Source organism: Leuresthes tenuis, unplaced genomic scaffold (assembly GCF_036924035.1).
Source record: "Leuresthes tenuis unplaced genomic scaffold, fLeuTen1.0.hap1 SCAF_21, whole genome shotgun sequence".
Classification (NCBI taxonomy): domain Eukaryota; kingdom Metazoa; phylum Chordata; class Actinopteri; order Atheriniformes; family Atherinopsidae; genus Leuresthes; species Leuresthes tenuis.
The window spans coordinates 31,471,897-31,491,659 of NW_027325375.1; the positions used below are offsets into that span (position 1 = coordinate 31,471,897).

At 43.8% G+C, this 19,763-nt stretch overlaps 4 protein-coding genes across 4 annotated transcripts; all 4 read right to left on the bottom strand.

Moving 5' to 3' along the window:
- Nucleotides 1-1,443: 1,443 nt before the first annotated feature.
- LOC140279621 (olfactory receptor 52N5-like) lies at nucleotides 1,444-2,881 on the bottom strand. Its single transcript, XM_072374776.1, has 2 exons — nucleotides 1,979-2,881; nucleotides 1,444-1,470 (listed from the first exon to the last, which is right to left on the bottom strand). Exons 1-2 carry the CDS (start codon nucleotides 2,879-2,881, stop codon nucleotides 1,444-1,446), a joined length of 930 nt encoding a protein of 309 aa, XP_072230877.1.
- A 2,894-nt stretch (nucleotides 2,882-5,775) lies between these two features.
- LOC140279339 (olfactory receptor 2F1-like) lies at nucleotides 5,776-6,732 on the bottom strand. The gene has a single exon (XM_072374454.1). The coding sequence runs from the start codon at nucleotides 6,730-6,732 to the stop codon at nucleotides 5,776-5,778; it is 957 nt and encodes a 318-aa protein (XP_072230555.1).
- Nucleotides 6,733-9,608: 2,876 nt separating this feature from the next.
- LOC140279624 (olfactory receptor 52N2-like) lies at nucleotides 9,609-10,556 on the bottom strand. The gene has a single exon (XM_072374779.1). The coding sequence runs from the start codon at nucleotides 10,551-10,553 to the stop codon at nucleotides 9,609-9,611; it is 945 nt and encodes a 314-aa protein (XP_072230880.1). The 5' UTR covers nucleotides 10,554-10,556.
- A 6,383-nt stretch (nucleotides 10,557-16,939) lies between these two features.
- Nucleotides 16,940-17,887, bottom strand: LOC140279635 (olfactory receptor 8G17-like). Its single transcript, XM_072374791.1, has one exon. It carries the CDS (start codon nucleotides 17,882-17,884, stop codon nucleotides 16,940-16,942), a length of 945 nt encoding a protein of 314 aa, XP_072230892.1. The 5' UTR covers nucleotides 17,885-17,887.
- Between the last annotated feature and the right edge of the window lie 1,876 nt (nucleotides 17,888-19,763).

A 19,763-nucleotide genomic window follows, 5' to 3' on the forward strand; every position in this document is an offset into this window, starting at 1 on the left:
AGTTATCTTTTATAAACCTACACAAAACAGCTCCGTCTGAGCTTATGGAGCTACAGTTCAGGTTCATAACTTCCGTTAGCAGTTCATGTTAGTGCTGTGAAACTGATTTAAATAGATAATTTAGGAATAACACGGCCTGCTGAGCACAGTTATATACTGTGGCTGATTGCCAAATGTCACTTTCATCATCTTACTGATGTCTTACTAATAAAAACATCTTCTGTTTTCTTGTCCTGACTTAAGTTAGTAATAAGCTAGTTTAATTTATCTTATCTTAAGAGATACATCAAATTAAACTCGTTCATAACAGTTAAATAATACAAAACAACTTCTTACTTGTGAAATGTTATTCCAAGTTTATTAGTTTCGGCTTTTCTTCCACGGGAACATCTGTAAGCGGCACAAAAGTCTGGCATTTTGCCAGATGCACAGCTGTCAGAAACCCTGTCCCAAGATGGCGGCCGTGTTGCCTGAAAAGTCCGAATGTGGCATCTACGTGTCTATATCTACGATCAGCCCATGACCTCAGCCCATGACCTCAGCCCATGACCTCAGCTCCTAATCTCAGCCTATGACCTCAGCTCCTGACCTCAGCTCCTGACCTCAGCCTATGACCTCAGCCTATGACCTCAGCCCATGACCTCAGCCCATGACCTCAGCTCCTGACCTCAGCCCATGACCTCAGCCCATGACCTCAGCCCATGACCTCAGCCCATGACCTCAGCTCCTAACCTCAGCTCCTAACCTCAGCCCATGACCTCAGCCCATGACCTCAGCCCATGACCTCAGCTCATGACCTCAGCCCATGACCTCAGCTCCTAATCTCAGCCTATGACCTCAGCTCATGACCTCAGCCTATGACCTCAGCCTATGACCTCAGCCTATGACCTCAGCCCATGACCTCAGCCCATGACCTCAGCCCCTGACCTCAGCTCCTAATCTCAGCCTATGACCTCAGCTCATGACCTCAGCCTATGACCTCAGCCCATGACCTCAGCTCATGACCTCAGCCCCTAATCTCAGCCTATGACCTCAGCTCATGACCTCAGCCTATGACCTCAGCCTATGACCTCAGCCTATGACCTCAGCCCATGACCTCAGCTCATGACCTCAGCTCATGACCTCAGCTCATGACCTCAGCTCACGACCTCAGGTGAAGACTGGAACTTTGATCAACTCGTTTATTGAGTTAATTACTCGCCTTTCATGGTGACTGAGACTGATGACAGCCGTTCATCACTTCCAAAAGTTATTAACTTCACATGAAAGATGAGTTTTCACGTTTTTACACACTACAAAGTTTAAGATCTGTCAGTAAGGTCTGATGGTTCCTGGACATTATTTCCATATGTTTATTATCTTTATGAAAACACCAAATTCATATTTAAAGTGTAAACGTTTTATAACAATTTTGTCCTTTTTTGTTTCATATTTAATTTCCTTTCAGAGCTTTTGAACACATTTTTTAACCTATTCACATTGATTTAATAAGACAGAACTAACAGACTGTGTTGATTATAGTAATAACACATTATACCGAAGCACAGAGAACCATCTTTCTTCAATAACTTTATTTATATTCATTCTTTATTCTGCAGTGATGAGGGTTCCTTCAGGTTGGGCTTCAGACTCAAAGCTTCAACCAAATATTCAGGCTCAAATGACAAAATAATATCTGGTTGCATGATGGGAAATGAAGTAAACTCTTGGATATTTGAGAGGAAAATCAGTCTATCTCAGACTGTTTTTACTTTGGAGTTTCTAAACACAACAAATGAGCCAGATTTGAATTCTCCTCGTCAAGTGATTGCAATCAAACCTTTTTCTCATATTAAAGCTAATTCACTTGCCACAGAGTTGGAGACAATCTGTATTCTACCCTTCTGGCACAATCTGAATAATCTAAACTGAACATCCATATCATCACGTGTCATTTTACATTCATTGAGGCAACTTTATTGCCGAGGAACGCGGCTGCAACTTTCTGCCTGACCTCTTTCATCTGCAGCCCGTAGATGACTGCATTGAGGGCAGGCAGCGCGACGTGGCCTAAGACTGCGGCCACCTTCCTGTGGCTGGACAGCTGAGGGAAACGGTGCAGGATAACGATGATGAAGCCAGACACCAGCAGGATGAGGTACACCGTCATGTGGGTGGTGCAGGTCTGCAGCGCTTTGCTGTTCAGGGCCTTGTTTTTGCTGCTCAGACACACCACAGCGATCTTCAGGTAGGTGAGGGCGACGCTGCAGATGGAGGAGCCCAGCAGCACCACCGTGTAGGTGAGGCCGTAGATGTTGTTGATGAGGAGGCTCTCGCAGGAGAGGCTGAACAGCGACGCATTGTCACAGAACAAGTTGAATACAACCTGCCTGCAGCGCGACAGCCGGACGCTGAGGCCCACGAGGATCAGCACCAGCAGGCAGGCCGATCCCCAGGCTGCCCACGACAGACTCACCACGGTCCTGTGGGTCATGATGGTGGCGTATCGCAGCGGGTTGCAGATGGCCATGTAGCGATCGAAAGCCATGATCATGAGCACTGTGTGGGAGACGCTCGCATGGAGGTGAACACAAAAGGCCTGAGCTGCACAGGCGATGTAATGAATGTAGCGCTCGGAGTTTGATTTGAGCAGATCTCTGAGGACATGAGGCACAATTATCGTGGCCCCGAAAACATCATTAATACTCATGTTGCAGAAGAGTAGATACATGGGCTGGTGAAGACTCCTGCTGTTTAAAATCACCACCACCAGGCCGAGGTTGGACACCACGATGAAGACGTAGATGAGGAGGAGGAGGATGAAGGCAGGGAGGGAGGACTGAGGGGTCACCTTCAGAGCCTCCAGGACCAAGCTGTCCATACTGAATGTCCAGTTGCCCATATTTTACCTGTCATATAACGAAGAAGAAGCCGGATGTGCGGCTGAGAACTGCTCTGACCAGACTCTCTCTGTTTTAGCAGCTTGTTTAAATGTATGATTCAGTTCTGGGCTGTTCAGAGGACCCTTTTCAGGGTTTATTTACTCAAATTACAAAAAGATATATTCAGATCACACAGCTTTCAGTGGCATTAATGTCCTCAGCACACAGCACCCTCTGCTTTTAAAATTCAATGAAAAGGGAGAAAAACCTCTTTGAAGCCTTAACGATCCCTCCTCAGAAGCATCCCGGTGCTGCTGTAAGTGACACAAGCACAAATACAGTCATTACCGTGTTATTAAAGTGAAGGTAGACACGAAAGCATCCACAAATACAACTGAATCTGTCAGGTTTGGGAGCGTGACCCTTTCAGAGAAACAACATTTCTCCAGCCTAACACATTCTGTGAAGAGGGAGGCAGCTGCTGGGTGTCTGAGGATCACACTCTGACACACAAACCTCCACCCCAAACCACAAGTTAAACCACGGAGACTTTTATTTGGACCATCGATTGCTGTCAGCAGCAGCCTCCCGTGCTACCGTGGTAACCGTTGCATGGTAACCACTGATAACTGCGCCCAACAACACCTCATCTCTTGAGGGTTTATTCGAGAAAGGGTGGACAAAGACAATGGACAGAACAACTTTACAACTTTAGGTTGATTTGAGAAGCATTTCCAAATGTACTGAAACTGTCTCTAAAGCACTGGGAGGCTTTGCTTTTACTCTGAAGGATAAAACGACCGATAGTAACACCAGAGGAACATGCATCTGCATGTGAAGTGTGTGAAAGAACGTCTTTAACCCGAACCGGGATGAGTTTCCTGAACCTAACAAAGTGGTTTTACTGCTAAGTTAAACCGAGGGACATTGCATTGAGGTGTTTTTGGTGAACTTACATCACTAAACATGGCTTAGAAGCGTCTTTTGTTGGTACTGAACACCCAGTTAGATTCCAAGGTACAAACAAACCATCAATGTGCTCGACATTGGACTGGAGGTGCTCATTTATTTGTTTTATTTAACCCATTCAGGGGTTGGTGATAACCCTCGTGTCAGCTCAAACTGGTTTGGAGACTCATTTGATGCATCACATCTATAGATATATGTATAGCTCAGACAAATATGGGTTATACTGGTTTTATAACTGCAGTGTCAACTGGAAAAGTCACCATTAAAGTACCTTGAACACAACGTCTGTTCAGCTATACTATCATGAACCATGATCTCCTACACAGGAAGCTCCAGATTTGTCATTTGATGCATCACATCTATAGATATATGTATAGTTCAGACAAATATAGGTTATACTGGTTTTATAACTGCAGTGTCAACTGGAAAAGTCACCTTTTAAATTATCTTCTGTTCAGCTATACTATCATGAACCATGATCTCCTACACAGGAAGCTCCAGATTTGTCATTTGATGCATCACATCTATAGATATATGTATAGTTCAGACAAATATAGGTTATACTGGTTTTATAACTGCAGTGTCAACTGGAAAAGTCACCTTTTAAATTATCTTCTGTTCAGCTATACTATCATGAACCATGATCTCCTACACAGGAAGCTCCAGATTTGTCATTTGATGCATCACATCTATAGGTGTAGCTCAGACAAATGTAGGTTACACTGGTTTTTAATCTAAATAAGATGAATATCTTTGTCTCCTACAAAGCTTCAGCTTAATAAGAAACTCTTCGTGTCCATGTTCACATACAGAATGGAGTCATTGTCAGGGATCGTGGTGAAGGTAGGACCCAGATGCAGTTCTTTCAAAATCAAAAAGGTTTATTTAAAAAAAACTGGGAGCAAGAACAAAAAGTGCGGCTGAGCCGGATAATCAGAAATACTTCAACATGAAAAAACAAGACTATGGACTAAATAACTTTAACAAAGACTATGAGGCAGGAAACCAGACTTAACTTCTGTGGCATGACATGAAGGGTTGAAACAGGAGACTAAATGCTGTGGATTAGTGACTGATGTGCAGCTGATGGCAGGGGAGAAACCTGACAAGAACAGAATCTAAAAACATGACAAAGAACCTGAAAACATAATCATCTAAACTTAAACTGTGACAGAAAAACATGAACTGTAACAGTCATGTGAAAAGGAAAAGATGCTAAAGTTCCAGAAAGTAAGAATGAGCTTCTTTATCATATCATAGCTGATATTATTGGGTCTTTCTGAGTTTTATGTTCTTACAGTCCAAACACATGCATGTGGGGTTATTTAGGCTCTGAGCTGTGTCCACAGCTGTTTGTCTCCATGTTGGCTCAGTGATGGTGGCCTCCACCCTCCTTACAACCATCGATACTGAGCAAAAAAGTGTGTTTTTTAAGTTTCTGATACTCTCAGAAGCACAGTTAGACAGACTGAATATTCAGTCATCTGTCAGCTCACTTCTAAAGGAAGTTATGCACAAAAAGCATGAGATAAGAAAGGCATCAGCACTGAGTTCTGTCATGTTGGAGGTTCTGAATACAAGAAACTGAATGAATGTTGGTTATAATATGATTATTACAGGAATATGTTCCTTTTTCACATGAATAAAGAAAAGATTCACCAGACTTCATAAGATGTGCACTTTCTTTCTTTAATGAACATAATGGATTGTGTGGTGGTAAGATTGCCACCTTTCATGTAGGTGACCCTGGGTTCAAATCCACTGCCTGAAAGGTATTACCTCCAGTAGGGGTCCTTAGGCAGGACCCCCTCACCCTGCCTGTAAGTTTCTTTGGATAAAACCATCTGCCAAATGCATAAACAACAATTAAGGCTTTGAATCAAAGTTATTTTCATTTCATGGAGAGAATAAATAAAAGAAATTAAAAGGCTGTCTCCGTAGTATTTCACTGTCCAGGCCCCACTCTGCAGAGTTTTCCTTTCCTCTGAAACAAAGCCACAACCCTCTGCCTGATCTCTTTAATCTGCAGCCCATAGATTGTAGCGCTGAGCGCCGGCAGAGTCACTTCACCCACCACTGAGACCACGTTTCTGTACTCTGTCAGCTGAGGGAACCGGTGCAGGGCTGTGATGATGAAGGCCGACCCCAGCAGCAGGAGGTACACCGTCAGGTGGGTGGCGCAGGTCTGCAGCGCTTTGCTGTTCAGGGCCTTGTTTTTGCTGCGCAAACACACCGCAGCGATCTTCAGGTAGGTGAGCGCGATGCTGCAGAAGGAGGAGCCCAGCAGCACCACCGTGTATCCGAGGCCGTAGATTTGGTTGATCAGAACGCTCTCGCAAGAAAGCTTGAACAAGGAGGCGTTGTCACAGTACAGGTTCATTATAACTCTCCTGCAGCGCGTTAATCGGATGGTGAGGCTCAGGAGGATCGTCACCGCGACAAACGTGGATCCCCAGGCCGCCAGCGACAGCTTCACCACCATCCTGTGGGTCATGGTGGTGGAGTATCTGAGTGGGTCGCAGATGGCCACGTAGCGATCAAAAGCCATGATGATGAGCACGGTGTGGGAAGTGCTTCCATAGAGGTTCACACAGAAGGCCTGAACTACACAGTTAATGTAGTGAATGTAACGCTCTGAGCCTGATCTGAACAGATCTCTGAGTATCTGAAGGATCTTTATCGTTGCCCCAAAAACATCATTCAGACACATGTTGCAGAAGAGCAGATACATGGGCTGATGGAAGCGGCTGGAACTGAAGATGACCACCACAAGACCGATGTTGGACACCATGATGAAGATGTAGGCGAGGAGGAGGAGGACAAAGACCGGGACGGAGGACTGAGGGGTGACCTTGAAGCCCTCTACGATCAGGATGTCTCCGACTGAAGTCTCGTTATCCATAAGTGGCTGCACACATCTGTCATGGTACAAATGAAGGCTGAAAACAGCTGCACACATCTGTCATGGTACAAATGAAGGCTGAAAACAGCTGCACACATCTGTCATGGTACAAATGAAGGCTGAAAACAGCTGCACACATCTGTCATGGTACAAATGAAGGCTGAAAACAGCTGCACACATCTGTCATGGTACAAATGAAGGCTGTAACACAGTAACAGTAACCTCTCCTAACAGCTGCAGGCTGGGCAGATCGAGGCAATTCTACGGTAAAGTCCAAAGAAGTCAGTCAAGTCACAAAGTCAGAAGATTTTAAAACATTTTCAGACATCATAATCAGTCCATTGCATCGTGTTCAGACCCTCTGTTTTCTGAGGATTCTCACTGAGGACGAAGCCAGCCTTCTGCGCTCTGCCGAGCTGAAACAGAAACCACCCTCCACCCCAGAGCAGGAGATGAATCAGCACTTTTATGTGTTTCATCTGCAGCTGTTGGCTGCTGCATCCTCCTGCTGCCTGGTCAGCTGTTGCTGGGAAACTTCCCAGCTCATTATACGATGATAGTGATGTAAACCCTGTACAAAACTGGGTACAACACCTAAAATTAGAAGGAGAAAATAAATCACAAGTTGTTCTGTTGCAGTTCTTCTGCATTGACTTCATATAAAACATAATCTTGTCTTCAAATGAAGTGCAATTCTAAATAAATGCAGGTTTCACCTCAATATTAGCCTGGTTTCAAATAAAGAACAAAGCTGCAGTTTAATTAATTCAAGAACCGAGATGCCAGCACAGCTCTCTTAAGGTCCCACCACAGCATTTCAGTCAGGCTGAGGTCTGGACTCTGACTGGACCGTTGCAACACCTCGATTCTTTTCTTTTTCCCACATTCTGCTGTAGATCTGCTGCTGTGTTTGGGATCTTTGTCCTGTTGATGAGCCAGTTTCAGCCCAGCTTTAGCTGTGGGACAGATGGCCTCACATCTGACTCTAGAATACTTTGGTATCCAGAGGAGTTCATGGTGGACTCAATGACTGCAAGGTGCCCAGGTCCTGTGGCTGCAGAACCAGCCCAGATCATCAGCCCTCCACCACCGTGCTTGACAGCTGGTATGAGGTGTTTGTGCTGATATGCTGTGTTTGGTTTCCTCCAAACGTGCTGCTGTGCATTAGGACCAAACATCTCCACTTTGCTCTGGTCTGTCCAAAGGACATTGTTCCAGAAGTCTTGAGCTTTGTTCAGATGCAGCTTTGCAAACCTAAGCTGTGCTGCCATGTTCTTTTTAGAGAGAAGAGGCTTTCTCCTGCAGCCCTTCCAAACAAGCCATCCTTGTTCAGTCTTTTTCTAACTGTGCTGCCATGACCTTTAACCTTTAACATGCTAACTGGGGCCTGTAGAGTCTGAGATGTATGACCTTTAACCTTTAACATGCTAACTGAGGCCTGTAGAGTCTGAGATGTATGACCTTTAACCTTTAACATGCTAACTGAGGCCTGTAGAGTCTGAGATGTAGCTCTGGGCTTTTTCACCTTGGGGTGACCTTTAACCTTTAACATGCTAACTGAGGCCTGTAGAGTCTGAGATGTAGCTTTGGGCTTCTTCACCTTGGGGTGACCTTTGACCTTTAACATGCTAACTGAGGCCTGTAGAGTCTGAGATGTAGCTCTGGGCTTTTTCACCTTGGGGTGACCTTTAACCTTTAGCATGCTAACTGAGGCCTGTAGAGTCTGAGATGTAGCTCTGGGCTTTTTCACCTTGGGGTGACCTTTAACCTTTAGCATGCTAACTGAGGCCTGTAGAGTCTGAGATGTAGCTCTGGGCTTTTTCACCTTGGGGTGACCTTTAACCTTTAGCATGCTAACTGAGGCCTGTAGAGTCTGGGATGTAGCTCTGGGCTTCTTCACCTTGGGGTGACCTTTAACCTTTAGCATGCTAACTGAGGCCTGTAGAGTCTGAGATGTAGCTCTGGGCTTTTTCACCTTGGGGTGACCTTTAACCTTTAGCATGCTAACTGAGGCCTGTAGAGTCTGAGATGTAGCTCTGGGCTTCTTCACCTTGGGGTGACCTTTAACCTTTAACATGCTAGCTGAGGCCTGTAGAGTCTGAGATGTAGCTCTGGGCTTCTTCACCTTGGGGTGACCTTGCTGGGACGTCCACTCCTGGGAAGATTGACAGCTGTCCTGAATGTTTTCCACTTGTGAATAATCTTTCTCTCTGTAGAATGAAGTGGCCTCATGTGTTTAATTTCACACCTTCATGAATATATAGAAATTATCAGTAAATCTGGGAGAAAAGTGTCTCGGTGTGAGTGTTTTGCCTTGTTTTTGGTTTCTTGATTTCTTTTTGCACTTTATTGCCCTGCTTTCTCTTTTATTTTGCAGTATCCACCCTGATGTGTATTTTTGTGTGTTTACTTCCTGTCTCACCTGCTGTGCACCTGTACTTTACTCCTCAGTGTACATCCTCCAGGTTTCAGTTCAGTTCTCGTCTCTCTTCTGAATTCCTTGTTTTTTCGTAAAAAACACTCAGTTCTTTTCTTCCCTGTTTCCATTTCCTTGGCATCACCTTTAGTTAGTTACCTGTAAAGCCTTTTTTTATCACCTCTACAGTCCAAGCTTATAAAGTGCATCCATCATGAGGAGCAATACAACACAGTTTATATGTTTTAAATCAATGAACTTTTATGGGAATATCTTCAGACTGAATGGAAAAATGAAGCCTGAAGACACACAGGATGCCAGACGAACCCTTTAATACAACAGTTATACATGGAAAGTGTTTCAGAAGTCACACTTTTGGAAAATATTTGTATTTTCTTATATTATAAGAAAACATTTAGCATGAATCAAACAAGTTCTGCATCGTGCTTTTAAAAGAACATCATTTAGAGGACAAAACCTTTCTGGACCGGAACAACTTCAACATGAATTTCTGTATCTCTTTGGACTGAACCCCGTAAATGATGGGGTTCAGGCTGCCGGGGATGATGTGGAACAAAATGGCACAAAGTTTCCTGTAGTCTGAGTACTGAGGGAAGCGATGAAGGGCTATGACGAGAATTCCACAAAAAAGCATGACCATATACACAAAGAGGTGAGTGCTGCAGGTCTGCAGGGCTTTACTGTTCAAAGACTTGTTCTTATTGGTCAGACAGACGACTGTAATCTGAGTGTAGGTGAGCACCATGCTGCCTATAGAGGCTGTGAACAGCACCACAGTGAAAGTGAGGCCGTAGATATTGTTAATGATGACGCTCTCACAGGAGAGCTTGAACAGCGAGGCGTTGTCACAGAAAGGGTTAGTGATCAGAGTCCTGCATCGGTTCAGTCGGACGGTCAAACCGAGCAGAATCCCGACCAAAACAAAGGCCACCCCCCAGGCAGAGACCGTCAGCTTCATCACCATCTTATTGGTCATTATGGCAGCGTAACGCAGAGGATTACAGATGGCAACATATCTATCAAAGGCCATGATCATCAGCACTGTGTGGGACGTGGTCCCAAACATATGTGTGGTGAAAGCCTGAACCACACACTCATAATAACTGATGAGGCGCTCAGATGGGGGCAACAAGATGTCTGAGAGCAGCCGAGGAAGCATGATAGAGTTCCCAATGACATCATTAACCGGCAGGTTGCAAAACAGGAGATACATGGGCTGATGGAGGCTTTTGTCAATGCAAACCAGGACCACGATGCCTATATTGAACGTCATAATACACACATAAGAGAAAAGAAAAGAGAAGAAGACGGGGAACATGGAAGCCTGTGTGACCTTTAACCCCTCCAGCTGGAGGGTAAAGCTGTTGAAGGTGTAGTTTTCCATCAGCCTGAAACAACACATTTGTAAAGTTATTCCAGAAGAAATGCATCTGATTATCCAGACACTGTGAATGTAAGTGAGGGCAACAGTCCCTGATGCCATAGTTAGATAAAGTGAGGCATAACGCAGTTAATTCATAACCAGAATACAAGTTAATGTCTAAATCTATTTAAATGAATGAAGAATTATATGTTATACCTGCTGTCTTTTATTCGTCTTCAGTCTGCAGTCACACACCGGCCAAATGAACCTCCAACCTCCTTCTTATCTTTATAAAGACGTGAATTCATCTGAGAGAGGAACGCAGCCTCCGGGTTGCCATAGAGACGGACCACAGCGATTCGCTGTTTATGACACTCACAATGAGACGGGTACAGCTGATGGTTAAAGAAACAGAATCTTTAACATAAATTTAAGGTAATTAATAAAAGGCAACGGGAAAATAAAGACCTGGTTTGTAGCAATTTTTGTCCCAATTCATAGAGCCTTTGAATAGAAACTTTCTTTTTCTCACTGTGATACTTACATAGACTTTTGGTTACTGTTGGTCTTTAGGTTTTTCCATGTCAAAGACTTCATATTTAACTAAATAACCTTGAAATAACCAGTCAGAAGCATTTTTTTGGTCCATATTCTTGTAATTGGGCGACTGGCTCCTCTGGTATGCCTCTGCCTGCTCTGATAAAGTGTTCTTTACGTTGGCTCTCTTGTTGGGGTATGACACCAGGAAGCGTACTTTGGCAGATTGTTGCCACCTTCGTCCCCTGCAGCAGGCAACTAAAAGCTGACTGAACCAGCTCAGAAAGAAGCAGCAGCAGCTGGTGGCCTCACAGCAGAGGGTTCCTGGTTCCTTCTGGGCTCATTCTGTGCAGAGTTTGCATGTTCTAGGCGTGCACGTGTAGGTTTATCTCCGGGTACTCCGGCTTCCTCCCACCGAACACCACGTCAGGTTAACTGTTGATCCTAAAATTGACCCGAGGAGTGAGTGTGGATGGCCCTGTGATGGACTGGTGACTTATCCAGGGTGTACCCCGCATGGCCCGATGACTGCTGGGATAATAGGCTCCAGCTCCGCTATGACCCTGAATTAGATTAAGTGGGTGTAGATGGATGGATGGATGGATGGATGGATGGATGGATGGATGATGGATGGATGGATGATGGATGGATGGATGGGTATCCACCCATGGATGGATGTAGATGGATGGATGGGTGGGTGGATGGGTATCCACCCATCGATGGATGGATGGATGGGTGGATGGGTGTAGATGGATGGATGGATGGATGGATGGGTGTAGATGGATGGATGGATGGGTGTAGATGGATGTAGATGGATGATGGATGGATGGATGGATGGATGATGGATGGATGGATGGGTATCCACCCATCGATGGATGGATGGATGGATGGATGGATGGATGGATGGATGGATGGGTGTAGATGGATGGATGGATGGGTATCCACCCATGGATGGATGGGTGTAGATGGATGGATGGATGGGTGCCAACAACAAAGTCTTTTGTTGTCTGATGTTTGGCTGAAAGCAGCTTTTTGGTGATATCTGCCTTAAATCTTTTTTAGTGCCTCAGGAACTGTAAACCTGCACATCTGGAAAGGCTCCATCAAAGCTGAAAGGAATAAACGGGTTTTAGAGCAACATCTTCTTCAGGGAAGGCCTGAAATATCTCAGCAGGACAGAGTTAAACCACATCCTGCATCTGTTCCAGCAGCAGAAGAGTCCACAGGACAGCATTCCTCTCCCAAAGGCCCAGCAGCTGGTCTCCACACTTCCAGATGTTTACAGATGTTCTTAAAAGAATAGGAGACGCTGCACAGTGGGAAACATGGACCAATCCCAACTTTTATGAGACATTTAAACTCAAGATGAGCTGATATCTTCAATGAAACCTTCCACCTGTTTTCTGTATTTTAAATATCTTAGTTTACATTTAGTTTTCATGACATTTTACCGCTAACTTTTTAAATTGGGGACATACTTCCAGAGTGTGTTCTGAGCCATGTTGAGTAACGTGATGTAAGCCTGACGCCGGGCTGGTTTCTGTTGTTTCAGCAACCGTTTGTTAATGAGCGCCGCGAGGCAGCAGGAACTCTGCAGGGAGACGGCTCGCAGCTTCCTGACACAACACCAGCTCAGCTGCGGCAGAAAGTTTCTCTTCAAACTTTAAAAGTAAATTACATGAAGTCATCTGCTGGTTTTGGTCACCAGGAAAGTTTAAAACCCTAAAACACCTTCCTGTAGTGGCAAAACTCGAAGGATTTTCAGTATCTCAGACTTGCATCATGTTTGGACTTCACTGAGAAGGAAGTTCTGCACAGAGGCTCTATTTTTCAGCGCTGGACCAGGAAGGTTCTGAGCTTTTGTGGAGCTGTTGTAACGAGCCTGAAGCTGCTCTGTTGCAGTGCTGTTATTTGGGCTTTAAAGGGTTGTAATGAGCACCCTGAAGGCCTCACAGATCCCAGGTGTCTCACTGACCAGCGAGCTAATTAAATTAAAGGCCACAGTGATGCATTCAGGGGACCATGGACAGAAAACTCTGCCTCTGAAGACACTTCAACCCGTCACACATGTTGTGTTTAACTGGGCTGCTTCCAGTCTTTTTCCCACAGATACATTTTAAAGGTTACTTTTTAATATTCAGGTCTGCTTTGGATCCTTGGAAAGGGATCTATGCAGATGTTGCACATCTTAAACACCTGATTTCCACATTCTGTCTGATATAACGGCCGATATTCAGCGTTGGAAATGCATTTATTTACAGATGGATGAAAGCTTCACCACAGCAATGCGAAAGAGTCATTTAGGCAGTTTTATTGAATTAATGCTCTGCCTATAAGAGGTTGATCTGCCTGGTGGTGAAAGACAAACTGGTGTCTTCCCATTATTTCAGTGCCATTGTTGGCTCGTGACATTTACCCTTGAATGTGTTTAAGAGTCTTTAAGAGAGTTTGCTTTGGTTCCTCTCTGAAATGTACAATAAAACACAGAAGAGGTGAAGTCACACAGCTTCTGGATTCATATGGGAGTGACTGGACTGCTGCTTCGCTCACATAGAAACACAAAGTTCCAACATGGCTGCAAACCAGAGGAAACTTCACAGATCAGAGTCCCAATCTAATCATTAACCGATCCATCAGACAGGTAGTTTGCCTTATCATCCAACAGAGGGCGCTCTGTTGGCAGCTTCATGTCAGTTCTGCTCTGGTAAACTCTCAGAAAAATAAGCTTCTGTTGAAGCAAAGCAAGACTGAAACACAGCAAAGAAGATGCATTATTCAAGCTTTTTTTATGGAAAAAGTGACAAAATAATGTGTTTGATTCTAACGGGAAAGATGTCGACATGTTTCTGCACCAGCCTCATGTACAACTTTGTCCTCTGGCTGTTTTAAAGTTAACTTCTGTGTTAGTTTCACCTTCTAAAAGTCTGAGAGTCCCAGAAGCTTTGATGTAACCAGCGTTATCCTCCGAGCTCTGATAAACATTATTAATTGGCCTCCGTCAGCTCCTCACGGGACTGATTACCATCAGAAACTGTTGATAAGTGTTTGTTAGGGTACGGCTCACAGAGGAGCTCATTAATGATCAGCTGTGTTTAAGAAACATTAACACTCATTAGAGGCTGCTGTGGCAACGCAGTGATGAAACCTGGCGACCACTAGGGGGCAGCGTGCTCCCCTGAGCTGAATGCAGCTGAGACGAAGTTTGACCCTCGAACAGCAACAGAACGTCAGTCTAAACTTTTCACAGGTTACACTCAGCGTTTCATGAGTAATTATCTTAAAATGTACGATGAATAAATAATAAAACCTCTGCTCTGAGTCCACAGACATGAACTGGACCAGGAACCCTAAAATCATGTAAACAACACACAGTTTCCTGTTAAAGGAGGGCCCCACAAGCTCCTTTCACAGGAAAAGGTCCGGAACATGTGTTTCTTTGCCTTTAGTATCTCTGTGGCCATTTTAGCTCCATTTTGTATTGTTGTATCACTCTCTATGCACTCATGGTTACATGGAAACAACGTGGCCGGCGCTCTTTGCATGTATTTAAGTGTCTCTTTTTGGCTTTTTTCAATCAAATTTGTTGTCATTGTACAGAGGATACAAAGCTCCCCACTCATTACATACAACAATAAAGACTTTTTCACACAAATAAATGAATAAAAACCTCATTTCGACCCATGTGTAAATTGTATATCATAGAAGAGGTGCAGAACATGACATTTGACATGTTCAATGTTTGGATGGCTTCTGGGATGAAGCTGTTCAACAGTTTGTCCTTGTTTTTACGGGCCTCTATCGCCCCCCTGAGGCCAGGAGGTCAAACAGGCGATGCCTGGATGGTGACTGGCTCTGGTCAGGTATCGTGACGCTGCGATGTCCTCGAGGGAAGGGCTGCCGATGCTTTCTGACCCTCTGCAGGACCTTCCTGTTGGCCACTGAACAGGCAGCGAACCACTGTCCGTATGTCAGGATACAATCAGGTAAAACTCAGCCGTGAGCTTGGTGCTGAGCTCTTTGCTTCGAAGCACACGGAGGAAGTGAAGTCGTGCCTTTTTTGTGCCAATGTTAGGTCTTTTTAGGGTACTTTGAGAGTTATCTATGATGACTTCCCCTTCAGTGACACCAGCAGAATCCACCTGCATACTGTGGCTTTTATCCAACTACCAACTACCAACAGTCTGCTGTGGTGAAGACGGCCTTCTTTCACCTTGGTAATATTATCAAAATCAGGAAGAAAACTGCCTGAATTCTTTATTTTTGGGCTGTCCCAAAAATAAAAGTTTTGGTGCCAACTTTTTCTTCAGCTTTGGCTTTGAATGAATTGGACTAATTTGGAATTGAGTTCATTGGATTTTATTGGATTATGATTGTATTACTTGGCACTATATAAATAAAACTGGGTGAGATTTAGCTGATGAAGAGCTGATGAGGACGGCCTTCTTTCACCTTAGTAATATTATCAAAATCAGGAAGAAAACTGCTTGAATTCTTTATTTTTGGGCTGTCCCAAAAAAACAAGGGATTGGGTCGGATAGAAGCTTTGGTGCCAACTTTTTCTTCAGCTTTGAATGAATCTATATAAATAAAACTGGGTGAGATTTAGCTGATGATTGCTTGTAGTTTCCTTTGTTTAATGCAGTGATCAGACGCCCCTTCCCCCTTATAAATGGTCCATCTCAGCTGTAAGGCTGAGTGTTAGAGCCCAAACATTTAAATGATATTGTCCAGCAGCCTTTTTATGACTCATAGTTTTGTTTTATTAATTCCACAGATACAGCAGCATGTTCATGATCCTACGCAGGAGTTAGCGTGGCGTCCCTTTACAGTTTTAAATGGACCAAACTCCAGCTTGCTGTTCTCAGACCCTGATCTTTATCTGAATGAAACTGAACCCAATTTTCTCTGAAGCACCAACACAGCTGTTTAACATCTGTATTTTCACTAAATCTTGTGAAACATGAGACTCAACCACATGTTCATCCTTAACATTGTGGAATTAGCATCGCTAATTAGCATCGCTGCTAATCTGTCATCATGTCAGTTGAATGTCTTCAGTTATTTCACAGATGTGCAGAAAATGTCAGAAAATGTCAGAAAATGTCAGGATTATTTGACAGGACGAGGCGCCATCTGCTGGCTGAGCGGCTTCACTCCCAGTTTGATGAAGAAGCAACATTATAATCATCTGCTGTGTGATCCAGCTTTCATCAGGCTTTGGACTAATGACAATAACATCTGTGCAGGTTTGAAAGTGTCATTAAAAACTGATTTAAACCACTTTTCACTCCTGTCATGTGTCTGAATTTATAATTCCATCATTAATTGACCCAAAGAGGATTAGTGAGCAGCTCTACTTTTCACATTAAATCAAGATATTCAGGACAAATAAAGAAGAACTTTTAGACATCATATTATTCTGTAGGAAAATACAACCGACTTTATTGTCTTTTTTGCTGATATATTGGAAATCGTTTAAGATTTACAGCTTTAATTGACATTACAGTGACAAACACCTTGATGTTCTATTTAATTACACATCTCATAATGTTTGACTAAACATTTTAAAAATATGAAGATGCACATTTAGTTTACTTCAGATTTTTTATATTCTTTTCTTTGCAGACATAGTTCTTAGTTTAAGTGCCTAAAATCTAATATGACAGAAGAAAAAAACGTTTTTTATAGTGTTAAAATGACTCATTACTGCGATAGATCAAAGTAAAGGACATTAAAGCACCTGCGTGATGAAAAATGAAAGTTTTCTTCCATTTTAAACTAAATCATTAGTAAACATAAACTGACAGCCTATTATCAGAAAACATTTAGCATGAATCAAACAAGTTCTGCATCGTGCTTTTAAAAGAACATCATTTAGAGGACAAAACCTTTCTGGACCGGAACAACTTCAACATGAATTTCTGTATCTCTTTGGACTGAACCCCATAAATTATGGGGTTCAGGCTGCCGGGGATGATGTGGAACAGGATGGCAGACATTTTTCTCTCGTTAGAGTACTGAGGGAAGCGATGAAGGGCTATGACAAGCATTCCACAAAAAAGCATGACCATATACATGACCAGGTGAGTGCTGCAGGTCTGCAGGGCTTTACTGTTCAAAGACTGGTTCTTACTGGTCAGACAGACGACTGTAATCTGAGTGTAGGTGAGCACCATGCTGCCTATAGAGGCTGTGAACAGAACCACAGTGAAAGTGAGGCCGTAGATGTTATTAATGAAAACACTCTCACAGGAGAGCTTGAACAGGGAGGGATTGTCACAGTAAGGGTTAGTGATCAGAGTCCTGCATCGGTTCAATCGGATGGTCAAACCGAGCAGAATCCCGACCAAAACAAAGGCCACCCCCCAGGCAGAGACCGTCAGCTTCATCACCATCTTATTGGTCATTATGGCAGCGTAACGCAGAGGATTACAGATGGCAACATATCTGTCAAAGGCCATGATCATCAGCACTGTGTGGGACGTGGTCCCAAACATATGTGTGGTGAAAGCCTGAACCACACACTCATAATAAGCGATCAGCAGCTTCGAAGGAGGCTTCAGGATGTCTGAGAGCAGCCGAGGCAACAGGATAGAGTTCCCAATGACATCATTAACCGGCAGGTTGCAGAACAGGAGATACATGGGCTGATGGAGGCTTTTGTCAATGAAAATAAGGACAACGATGCCGACATTAGCTATCATGATAAACAGGTAGGAGAAAAGAAAAAAGAAGAAGACGGGGTACATGGAAGCCTCTTTGACCTTTAACCCCTCCAGCTGGAGGGTAAAGCTGTTGAAGGTGTAGTTTTCCATCAGCCTGAAACAACAACATTTGGTAGTTTGGATAAAGAAACAGAGAAACTTTACACGATGTTTAGCACTGAAAATAAACCAGACATTACCTGTTCGTTCTGTTTTTTCAGTTAGCAAATACCCACCAGCTGACGGTCTGGCAGGAGAACCCAGCTCCATCGTATCTTTATAAAGAGATGTATTCATCTGAGAATGCGCGATGCAACGCCGAGCTGGTAGCCATAGAGACTGTCACCAGACAATTAGACAACACCAGCAAACCTTTGGCTCTAATCATTGATCAGCCTGAGGAAGGTCGGGAACCGAATCCTGCAAACATGCAACATAAAGACTATAAATCTGAAAATCCTCTCTAGTTTATGTCCTCACGGGTTTCACTGTTAGTCTAATCATTCAAGGTCACTCTTTGGAGCATTGACCGAACATTTGTTTCATCATTTGAACTCAATTCGTAGAGATGTGATGGAAAATTAGTTCTTAAATGCTTGTATTGAGTGTTTCTGTGTATAAACTGCAACTGACCGAGCTGCACGGTACCAACCTGCCCTGTTTTCTTAATTCTTCTTTACAATGATGGGCTTGTTATGGTGAGATAGCTGCACTTTAAGGGGGCTGAAGCTGGTTTCTACAACTCTGGGTAAATTCAACTGTGGTTTTGGAGGGAAGGCAGACCAGATAAAAACAACCAACTATACCAAGTGGGTCAGAGCAACTCTGTATTTTCTACTGTGTTGTTCTCTCTTGCAAGATATTATTATAAAAGCCTCTTATCTCCTCAGAAGAACAGAAGTGACTCTAGTGCATCACTAAAGTTTCCACCACAGAGGGGAATGAGGTCCATCCATCCATCCATCCATGTTGGACCACTGAAATGTAATTCTGAGAATGGAGTAAGAGAACATAGAGCAAAAAATAATACAGGAACTTATTGGATTGGAATATCAAGGTCAAATCCTTTAAGGCTAAGTTTCAGAGCTGGCGGGGATGCTGAGACCCTTTAATCAAGCTGCTCAAGGCCGAGACTACTGGAGAACCTCCAATGGTGCGCTGAGCTTCCCTCTTTAAAGAGCTTTTTAAAGAGTAAGTTGTGTCAAAGATCCTGGAGAAAGCTGTGGCTAAAGCTGAGGCATTCAACAGAAACAGCTGTTCTTAGGGTATCTAACGACATCATGATGGCGTCTGACACCGGTAGCTGTACTGTTCTTATGCTGCTCGACCTCAGCGCAGCATTTGGATCCTTACTGCCAGGCTTAGGGACCATGATGGTATCTCAGGCAGGTTTGGCCCTTGGCTGGTTTGCCTCATACCCCTGGCAAAACCTTCTCAGTAGCTGTTGGCCCGTTTATTTCTATCATGTGGAGTGCCCCAGGGCTCGGTTTTAGGTCCTTTTTTATTTGTTTTGTACATGTTGCCTCTTGGTGAAATCATAAGTCAGTTCCAGGGCGTCTCTTATCACATGTACGCTGATGACATTCAGCTATAGTTTTCTCTTAACCCCAACAGAATCGATGCTGAATGACTGTTTGTCAGCTGTTAAGTTCTGGCTGTCCAACAATTTCCTTCAGTTAAATACCAGAAAAACTGAGGTTCTCATTATTGGGCCAGACAGTTGCATTTCTGCTGTGAAGGACTACGTTGGGTCTATATATATATACCAATGTACATAAAATACATAATAAATTTGGGCATTATCTTTGACCAGCATAGCTTTGACAAACACTTTCTTTGTCTCGCATTTGTTTCTTCCAACTCAGAATTTTGAGAGAATTTTTCTGACTTCTTCGCCCTCATGTTCCCAGCAGGTCTCTCAGGTCTGCCAACCCGGGTCTTCTGGTTGTGCCTCGAACCCGAGGAGATGGAGCCTCCCAGGTTGTGGCAC